The 10,742-nt window shown below is 34.6% G+C and overlaps 1 protein-coding gene across 2 annotated transcripts; it reads right to left on the minus strand.

Annotated features, from left to right (window-relative positions):
- Positions 1 to 2,016: 2,016 nt before the first annotated feature.
- Positions 2,017 to 8,439, minus strand: LOC111700751 (RNA-binding protein 39). Of its 2 annotated transcripts, XM_023471786.1 has the most exons (11): positions 8,334 to 8,439; positions 6,738 to 6,781; positions 6,323 to 6,511; positions 6,023 to 6,076; positions 5,308 to 5,695; positions 4,845 to 5,022; positions 4,356 to 4,565; positions 3,786 to 4,016; positions 3,262 to 3,365; positions 2,773 to 2,851; positions 2,017 to 2,431 (listed from the first exon to the last, which is right to left on the minus strand). In XM_023471786.1, the coding sequence occupies exons 1-11, from the start codon at positions 8,388 to 8,390 to the stop codon at positions 2,334 to 2,336; spliced, it is 1,632 nt and encodes a 543-aa protein (XP_023327554.1). In that variant the 5' UTR covers positions 8,391 to 8,439; the 3' UTR covers positions 2,017 to 2,333. The 2 variants fall into 2 exon arrangements, with proteins under 2 accessions (XP_023327554.1, XP_023327555.1); XM_023471787.1 differs by lacking the exon at positions 6,023 to 6,076.
- Positions 8,440 to 10,742: the final 2,303 nt, after the last annotated feature.

A 10,742-nucleotide genomic window follows, 5' to 3' on the forward strand; every position in this document is an offset into this window, starting at 1 on the left:
TTTTAGGACAAATTTCTGAAGCTGAAAACTCGAATTTAGTTCAATAACCATCATTCCTAGGAAAACAAGACTAAGCCCTTGTAAAAGAAAATAACCCCACAACTGTGAAAATTAATGTCAAGATTCACAAAACCATAGTAAAGTGTGTGAGCCATCTGGACACTGACCACCAAGCCATTGTCAAGCGTGAGACATCTGTTAGTAACAATCAGGAATAAGACTGTCATAAATATCATTAATTTGGTTCTTACTATTATCACTGAGTTGAAACTTAAAAGTGATTACAAGGTAAAAAACATATTTGAGGTTGCCAAACAAGTTTTATTTTTTTGTTTATATTTCTCACCTGCCCAAATATCCTCCGCCTTCTTCTTCTCCTTCTCCTCGTTAATCTCCTTCTTCTCCTCCTCCAACTCCTTCTCCCAGTCCCTGGACTCCCCCTGGAACCCTCCCCGGGCAAATACGTTCATACTCTGCTTTATTTTCTTCTTCTTTTTCCCTGCAGTTACTCCTTTTCTCTTCTTCCCTCCTTCTCCAGGATTCTCTTCATCTCCACTATTCTCCTCCTCACTAGCTTCATGACCTTCTCCTGATGTACAAATTCTCTTTAAAAACTTATTTATTTAAAAACTTTTCTAAATTTTCCGGGTTTTTATCCGAGAAAGGTTGGGTTTTGAAATGGTTTTCTGTAATATTCTAGAGCGTTTACAAGGGAGGGCTGTGCCCCATCAAGACTTAAAGCTAAACAACTTTAAAGGCATAGCCCCTTCCTAAATTTTATCTAACATCCGTTATCAATTTTTATTCTAAAATGATAGTGTTTACAAGGCTTGAATTTGGAGTTAGTAAAACTGCAATTAAAAAAAATTACATTTCTATTTAACATCGTTATTCGTTAATTATACAGCCTTTCGGTAATCCCTTTTTTAATATTTTCTACAGCTAAAATTAATATTCTAATTTTTTTAGCGTCATGCAAATTTGGGAACTTTTCAGGTTTTTTTTGTCATTTTATCAATATTATTTCAGTTTATTCTAAATTGTTTATTTTGTCTTTCATTGTCTAATGTAAACTAACGATACAATAAGAAGTTTAATTCTTAAAAAATTTTAAATTTGCCCCTCCCCCCCTCCTTTGCAACTCTTAAGGGAGCTAACAGGGACAAAATAAAAGCGTAAGGGTTGATTCTGAAATTTTTGCAAGCTTTTATCTAACAAGACAAACTACTCAAAATTTTCATTATTTGAAATGTTATGTAACCCATTCGAACTTTGGGGATTTTTCTTAAATAACAACCTATTCTTTCACAAAATAGCTGGCCCTAATATTTTCATAAAAATGAACAAATAAACAGGCCTTAAAAATAGAGTTTTTAGTGACGCCCTATACTTCCCACTTCTCATACTTAAAGCGAATGATAATACAGACGACTTGAAAATCTACAAGCATGAAAATCCAGGGACTGAAATTGATTTAAGTCCTTTGACGGTATTCTAAGTAATTCAGCAAAAAAATCAAGTTTCCAGATGAGTGAAGTAATAAACTATTATCTTTGCAACCTACTGATTTAAAGCTAAGATATTATAGATTACTTGATAATAGTTTGAAATATCTACGGAATACGAGAGTGGACTGTAAGGATAAAGGGTAAAAAAAAATCAAAAACGACTAAATAATTTCCTTAACTTTGTCGAACTGTCAACGTAATTTTACGTCACCCCTTTCTCACAAAATATTTATCAACGCGCGGTTAAAAATCCTGCAACGATAACAATTACATTTCTTTTTTAGTTAGTTAGATAACGCAGAATAAAATAATTATAACTAATAAACTGGTCACCGAGAATCCCGAGAAGTAATCGCAATGGCTTATTTTTGGAAAATCATGGATAAATTTCAATGAGATATGGCTGAATTTGTACCCTCAGGAATATAATCATCATCATCAGTATCACTGCCAAACTCCTCAGCTAACATTTTAGGTCTGAAAACACTGAAAAGAAAAAAAAGGGAAGTTATAGAGAAAAATTTTATTTTGGTGAATAATCATGTGTTCATTTATATACAGACTCTTATAATTAAAATGCCAAGCAAGCTCTAGAATACAGAGTCACTTTAAAGAGCAATGCTCGAAAAAACGTTGAGGAAAAAATTGAACATAAAACAAGGAAATAGGAAAATAGGATGTCATTAAGTTGAGGAAGGTGACAGGGTTACTAAAAAAAATACATTAAATTCAGTGTGGAAAAAACTCTTCTGTCTAGATCATCTCAGGTTCAGATTTTCGAGTAGATCTTGTTGTACATCCCTGGCTCGGAGGGGTGGAAGGTGTTCACCTACGGGCTTGTACTAGTTGTGCTGGATTAATTGAATCCGGGAACAGATTGTGATAATTTACAACCGGTACATAAGCAGCTGTAATCACTTTACCTAAACAAATTCAAAATCAGTAACTACACTGAAAAATTAATCAAAGAGGAAACAGAAATGTTCTAATAAAGAAAAAAGAGAGAATATGAAAAGAAGGACCTGGAAATAGAAAGAATGAGATAAAAAGAGCAACAATGGAAAGAAACAATAAAAAAATGAAATGGAATGCGGGAGCAGGGCAAAAAGATGGAAAGAGGGACAGGAAGATGAAACCACCAAAATAAATAAAAGAGGAGTATAATTACAAAAAACATAAAAAAATTAAGTTCCATGATTTCATTCTTCCCAGCCATACCCCACTCAAGAACATTTTGAGTTGCAAGATGTGTTTAAGTGTTTACCTGCAAACCATCTTCCATGCAAGGCATTAACTGCTGCTACAGCACAGTTTACACTAGGACACTTCACATACACGTTACCCTAAAAACATATTAATTATTAGCTGAAGAACCCGGCGTTGCCCGTGGAAAAAAATAACTTTTAAAAAATATTGAAAATAAAATTTTTAACTTTTTAAGACTACCCATGAGTGTCCACAAAAAGTTCAACCTAATCGGTCCAGCTGTTTGGCCGGCTATACGCAACATATATATATAGACGAATATAAAAATCTAAGCATTATTTGTTTTTATTTACAGATGAAGTTTAACATAGTAATAAGCAGAAGTATCGAAGTACCCGGCGTTGCCAGTGATATTTAAAAAATCATTCAATAAACTAAAACCATCTCCTGTTATTTAACGGTTAATTTGAAGAATAATTTAACTATCCATAGTTATCCAAAGGAGGAAAACCGACGCTTTACTTTATATCTGGATTAATATACAGACCTGGCTGCTGGCTTTGTCTACATATATATGCTGAACTCCTCCATGCTTGTTACACTCCTCAACTACATCCTCCTTGATCTCAAGATCCCAGCTTGGATCACGCTCTACAATTAAAATTGTTCAAACTTTAAACTTTGTTTTAATTCAAGAAATATGCTTGTGGTATTCATTTTTTAATCTAATGGCCAAAATATAAAAATTAGACATTCTAATTCAAGATATTTGTGGTATTTAATATTTTCACCCAAAACTATATTGAAAATAGTCGCTATGAATGTTTACTGTTGCTTTAAAAAACTTAAGTTTATCTTAAACTGCGATAATATTTTAAACAATATATTCAAAGACAGTAGTGTATATTTCTCAGAATTACAGGGAAATGATTTAATGTTTTTTTTTCTTTTTGATACTTTAATCCAAAAATTCATTCATTTCTCCGATTCAGTGAATAAACCCTTTCAAAAAAAAAATTTTCAAAAGAGATAAAAATGTCTTTGAGAAAATATAAAAACGAAATATTTTACCTGTAGCGGGGTCAAACATGTTGGAGAGCATGAAGCACTGCGTAGCAATCGGTGGCATTATACCGGTCGCCGCTGGATTTTTTTGACTTGCCGCTAAGCTGAGAGCGCTGGCGGCAGCTTCAGGGACCTTGAGGCCAGTACCCTCGGCTAGCTTAGCCATGAGGGCCAGCCTACCAGTAGCTCCCAGGTCGTATCCGGCCCGGTCATCATCTTGATCCATATAACTGGGTCCTGAAATAACAAAATATAAACAAAAATACAATCGAAGTTACGCAAAATTGAAGCAAAATTATTTCTATTCACGCAAACTAGGAACGCTTATATCATTTATTACACATTTACACATATTTTTTAACGATATTTGTTTAAAGTTAAGCTTACTTAAAATACAAGTAACGTACATTGTAAACTTTCAATTACGAAAAAAGCACTATTTTTTAGTTACGCAAGCTTACATTGCATGTTTGATAAAAAAGCTATATATTTATAGTAAGCATGCATATTTACAAATTGTTGTGATGATATTCTTAATATAACTATGAATGAATCAAATGATAACTAAAAGCTTACTTTGAAATTGACCGACAGGGACACCAGCTTCGGTAACGTGACCGACCTTCATTGGTCGACCAGCCAGCTCGAACCCGTTCAAGTGCTCCATAGCCTTCTTAGCGTCCTCGGCTTCGTTATAGATGATGAACCCGTACCCCTTGGACCTGTCCGTCTCAGGGTCCTTCACAAGCTGGATTGTCTGAATTCTTCCAAAAGGTTCGAATATACCTGAAAAAAGAATGAATGTTGAGATCCTTGATATTTTTAAATAAAGAATAGGAAAATTAGCAGGTTAATAAAAAAAGAACAAAGATACCTGAAACTCGTAATTTTCTATAAATCTCATAAAAGAATATGAAAAAATGGAGGATTTTACTAAAAAATAATGTATCTTTTTGGTTAGAATCTAGTTAGTTTGATAAAATTCATGTTTAATATCATTTTCCTAACGTGGAAAAAGCTAATTATTGAATACATTGAATACATCAAATCTATTTATTATTTTACCTTTCAACATTTCTTCTGTGATATTGAAATGAAGACTTCCAATATAAAGTTTCATTGGACCCTTCTCAGGTCGGATCATTGGATCGGAGTAGGCCATCCCAACTCTGTTCTTCTCCGCCTGACTAGGCTGGATCACGATAGGAACACCAAGCAACTTCTGTCCAGACAATCCCATAGCCTGGATTATTCAACTGAGTTAGGATTAAATCAAATAACAATCAATCAATCATCTGAACTTATCGTCAAGTACATACGCTTAGTTTAAGTCATTATTTGACAAGTAGAAAATTTGAATTAAGTTAAAAACTGAGATCTAATATTTAATAAAAAATATTTGTTTTTCATATTCAGAAGATATAAGGAAAATTTTAAGTGGCGGGAAAAAGTTAATTGACGAGTCCAGCCTTAATTTTGATTCCAAGAAAGAAATAACTCTTAATGACAATTGATTAATTATAATTACCAGTGGAACAGATTCCAGATCCTTGAACTCCACATACGCAATCCCCTTAAACCTTCTCGTCTTGTTGCACACGATCAGCTTGACGTCCCTGACCTTTCCAACACTGGACATGAAGTCCTCAAGGTCCCTGGCTCTGCACCTGGCGCTGAGTTGCATACAGAACACAGTTCTGGCATCCCTCTCCTCCGGGGTTAACGGAAGATCTACGCTGGAACTACGGACATTACGGATATGGAACTCAGTGTTAACGTTTCCGTTGTTACGGAGCGGTGAGATGGGTCCCTTGAAGGCGGCACCAAGCCCTCCACCTCCACGTCTTATTGGAGATCCAAGTCTAGCCTCTACTCTTCTCTCCCTAGACCTATCCCTGGAGCGGTGTCTGGAGCGCCTAGAAAATATAAATTTAGAGGTAAAAACACAGATTAAAATATTCGTAATAAGTCGGGACGAATAAAAATGTTACTTGATTCATTTCCCAGATATTTTAATTTTTAAATAATCAACGAAATATCAAGCTGAATTGTGCCAGAGGTTGGATTTAATCGTTCAGAGAAAATTAGTTGAACTGACCGAGTCTAGTTCAACTGTTTCTCACTATATTCATTAACTCCAACCTCTGCGATATTTGTGTTTTATGACGACAATTTGTGAATAAGGGTTGAAATATATAATTGCAAGAGACTCCATATATTGTTTACATAATGAATAAACTGACTTTTCTCTCGTGGATCTTCTCCCGTCTCCGTTTAGTGGAGCTAGGATGCTTCCTCTAAAAGATTAGGATTCAAATTCATGTTTAGTATTCAGAATTTTTTTTCGATATTGTTTTAAAAATCTAGTAAAGATCAAAATAGAGAATAAAAATTGTGGTCTCTGTCCGACTGTCTAATCTTAATCTAAAATTATTTTTATTAAAACGAAAATCAATGTCTTCAAAGCAGTTTAACAGTTTAATTGTGAAACTGAACAATTTAAAATTTGAATACTTAATAAGTATTAATTTAGATGAACCAACCTGTCTCCTCTGTCTCTTGATCTACTTCTTCTTCTCTCTCCTCTATCTCTGGAACGGTTCCTACTCTTCTTTTCTCTACTCCTACTCCTCCTTCTCTCCCTGCTCCTACTCCTTTTCCTGTCCCTACTTCTACTTCTTTTCCTGTCCCGGCTTCGACTCCGTTTCCTGTCTCCATCTCTAGCACTAGATCTAAAATAAAAATAAGAATTATTAAAATGTCTACAAAGATGTTTGAAACCATCAACAAAGATTTGGTAAGTAAAAATTTAAGTTTTCTGATATGAGAATCAAATCATAACTAAAATGATCTGAATAATATGTTCCTGATAGTCATTTTGAATTTCAAAATCTAGCTTTCGAATTACTTTCCAATTACCCCCCCCCCCATATCACTTTTAGGTAAATATACGCCTACCTTCTTTCGGCTTTTTCATCATCGTCGCGGTCTTTCTTCCCACCCTGAAATACAAGAATGAATACCAGGATTAAGAACCTACTCAGGGTTACAGAAGTAGTACTAGAGAACGGACCAAACCCTTGCTTGCTGGGATAGAAATACCTTTGTCGGGAGCTCTTACAGCTCTCACATTAGGTACTTACCGAAGAAGAAACTCTTTAGGGTGTTAAACTCAAGAGTCAATCTAAAAATATATACTTTTTATATCGGGTTAAGATTTGTGGGAGGGGGAAGTAAAATTATTCTTCAACAGGAATTTAATTCATTTGTTGTACATTTAACGAATTAGAAGGAATGGAAACGGTTTTCACGTAGACTTAACTAATTGTTGAATGAAAGATAGTTTTATGTCATTAAAATTTTCTTATTCTTTCTAAATCGTTAGATTTATTAATCTTTGATCAGAATCTTGACTTGGAAGAAAAAATCTTATTAAACAGGGGAACAGTCTTTTTACCTTAGCCTCTACCTTTAATTAACCTTCGATCATTCGTTAAAACCTAAAACAGGAAAACTATAAAATCTGTTTTAAATATAATAAAGGAGGGTCTTCAGCAAGCAAGGTCTTGGTCTCATGAAAACTTGAGAATCAATACTATTCCGTATAACTAAATGTTGAAAAATGATGCTTTGTATTTTAGATTTAAAAAACGGTTCGGGCACAACCAATCCGCCAAACCCTAAAACCAGGGGCAACCCAGTGACCAAGGTTTGGTTCACGTGAAGCCCCTGAGTGGTGGTGTGCCCGAACTAAGGTGAGATGGATCTAATTCTTCTCCTGGAGACCCAGCAACCTGGACAAACACGCTATCAGTCCAATGTTTTCAAGCTGAATACACCTTACTCATTTTACTCTACCTTTGTTACCACTAATCCTTTATACTCAACTCATATCTTATTCATTTTAAAAACTAATCCTAATCCCTACATACTAATTTGTCAATCCCTACACACTTATTTATCAGTCCCAATAGAATTATTTATCAATCCCTACACACTTATTTATCAGTCCCAATACAATTATTTATCAATCCCTACACACTTATTTATCAATCCCTTCACACTTATTTATCAATCCCTTCACACTTATTTATCAATCTCTTCACACTTATTTATCAATACCTAAATACTTTTTTATCAATCCCTACACACTTACTTAAGACTCAAACGCAAGTCTAAGGCTGATTAGTTATTAATTTTCAGACTCAATGAAGACTCAATTCACCCAACCTGACCTATAAATACTCAATCTAATTTCTATGAGTCTTTGCTACCTTTTCCAAAATGTTGACAATTGAACGAACATTAATCGATAGATGTAAGAATATTTTCATGAAAAGTTTGATGTGAGGCATGCGGAAAAGTCATTTTGTTTACGTCTTTACTAACCCCGCCTCCCCCTCGTGCAAAGAAAATATGTAATTTTCCACCCTTTTTTAACCCCTTTAAGTTACCTTCTACACCCCTTCCCCTTTATTTAAAACTTGCAAGTTAAAACTAAAATAATTAAAACGAAGGCTCGGCAGAAATATAGACAGATGACCGGATATATACCTCAGATTTTATGTAGGGTGCCTCCAGGAGGGCATCAATATCAAGATCGTCAGCCATCGTTTCTGAAATTAATTATTTCTTTAATATTTAACTTATGTTACTTAATGCGTTTATCATCCCAATAAGTCAGTAAATTTGTTCAAAAATTAATTGAAAAATATTTTAATTTATTTCAAACCCATCTCACTGAAGTTTGATTAAATATTGATTATCTTTGATTATAACATATGAAGAAAATTTTGGAAAACTGGCAACGTTTACCGCACAATGGACGCCATTGCTTTTGCTATATTGAGTTAGTCCGGCCGTACTGTCCCGCCCAGGCTGTTGGCATAGAGAACTCGTACTGTCCCGCTCAGTCTGTCTTTCGATAGTGCTCGAACTGTCCCGACCATTGAACTGATAAAAGTCGTACTGTTCCGCCCTTTTCAGACTGCTATGGCGGACAATCAAAACCAGTTCTTAAAGTCCCAACACGGATTCCCTCGCGGGCTTTCTTTTTCATACAGGAACAGTAAAAAAAGTAAAATAAAAATATTTTTTGAGAAAAATAGTACCTTTAAAAGATAATTTGAATTGAAAATTAATAATTATTTTTTTCATAGTGTTATCATCAAAAATGTCTAATTGGTTTGTGATAAGAAAATTGCGCACTCTAATGTTCTCTGTGAACTTTGAGAGCAGAGTACAAGTTATCATATGTTTCAGCTTCAATACTCAGATTTCAATGGAATCTAAACATTAAACAGAAATACTACGCTTCTACTACTTCTACGTATAGTTATGTCTTGTGTCACAAGTTAAAGATTACAAAGAGATAATTTTACAGTTTTGGGTAGGCTACTATCTTGGTAATTTCCTAGAGAGCGATTTTTGGACCCCCTCGGCCCAGAAAGTGTCTTAACCTAACCTAACCCTAATTAAATACTAATTAATATAAAATTATGTACAAAATTGCTAGNAAAAATCGCTCTGTAGGACAGACCCTAAAATCTAATCATAGATAGAATCAAATAATTTTTCATCATGTTTTACAGAGAGAACCAGAAAACTATGGAAAAGTAAGAATACTTTTAAACAAGGTATCTCTGTGTAGAATAGTCCAATGATCTTAAGACTAAGTAATTCTATATTGTAAATGGCCCCATTTATTTTGATTATTGAATCCCCCCTACCCCTTAAAAAATAAGTTTTTCCTTAGAAAGTAAGAAATTGTTTTATCAAGCCCTGGATAAAAATTATTTTAAAAAATTCTTGTTTAATAATTGTTTAAATTCAAATGTTTCAGATTAAACATGTTTGTTTCGATCAAGAAACATTTAGTTCCTAATCTACTGGATATATCACACTCAAAAACTGTACTGAATCGAAAAGCAGAGGGCGCCTGAGTAAATGTGCTGGAGAACTAATAAACATGAAACCAGAATTGAATTGGTTGTGCTCTGATATTATCCGACATATTCTCATATATCTGGATGTGAGGAGTAAGAAGAACTTGAGACTGGTTTGCTCTAACCTCAAGGAGGTTGTGGATCAATGTGGGGGACTCTTCCAATACTGGAGATTTACTACTCAGTTCACTTCAACTCGACTTTGCAAGTATTTAGACGAGGTAGAAACAGTTCTAGGACTAGAGCTCAATGATACATCTGATGCTGGTATTGACTATTTAGGCGCCAAGCATCCCGAAATTCAAGAGTTCCAACTCGGCAACGGTGACGATGGTCGAGATGACAGTAAGATCACCACTGTAGGATTTATTGCGTTATTATCTTTACCAAATCTAACCTCTATGATATTTAACAAGAACTTCAAGTTTCTCCCGACCAAATTTCACGATCTGCATCCTCAAAAGCTAAAAGCTTTAATTCTCCGCTGGTGTGATATAGATGAACCATTTCTTCTTCAAATTATAAAGAATTGTAAGGAAAGTTTACAAAGCTTGAATGTTGCTGGGAACAGGAATATAACTGCAAAGTTTCTTAAAGAATTATGCAGATCCTGTTTGTACAATCTCACATACCTAGATATAAGTCTAACTAATGTATCCGGGACTAATCTGTCTGGAAATTCTGGTTCTCTGCCCAGATTACAAACCCTAAATCTAGGAGCATGCCGTCTTCTAACTGATGATGGACTACTAGAGATACTTAATATATTTGGGGGTACTTTACAGTCCCTGGATATATGTTGGAACGAGATAACCGGGAACAATTTATCAGAAATCCAGGGAACCCTACCCTGCATGGAAAATATTAACTTGAATTTGTGTAAAAAGTTCACAGATCATGGGCTACTTCAGATTGTTCGCCTTTGTGGAAAAACGCTTAAATCCCTGAACATTAACAGTACATTGATATCTGGAAAGAATTTGTCCGACCACAATGGAACCCTGCCCTGTATCGAAAC

Source organism: Eurytemora carolleeae, unplaced genomic scaffold (assembly GCF_000591075.1).
Source record: "Eurytemora carolleeae unplaced genomic scaffold, Eaff_2.0 scaffold243, whole genome shotgun sequence".
Taxonomy (NCBI): domain Eukaryota; kingdom Metazoa; phylum Arthropoda; class Copepoda; order Calanoida; family Temoridae; genus Eurytemora; species Eurytemora carolleeae.

What these genes read in the sequence shown, in the direction of transcription:
- LOC111700751 (XM_023471786.1), bottom strand. Translation starts at nt 8,390, where the DNA reads ATGGCTGACGATCTTGATATTGATGCCCTCCTGGAGGCACCCTACATA. An exon ending in AGAAGATCCACGAGAGAAAA is followed by an intron (nt 5,696 to 6,022) that starts GTCAGTTTATTC and finishes TATATTTTCTAG; the next exon opens with GCGCTCCAGACACCGCTCCA. An exon ending in GCATGGAAGATGGTTTGCAG is followed by an intron (nt 2,432 to 2,772) that starts GTAAACACTTAA and finishes GAATTTGTTTAG; the next exon opens with GTAAAGTGATTACAGCTGCT.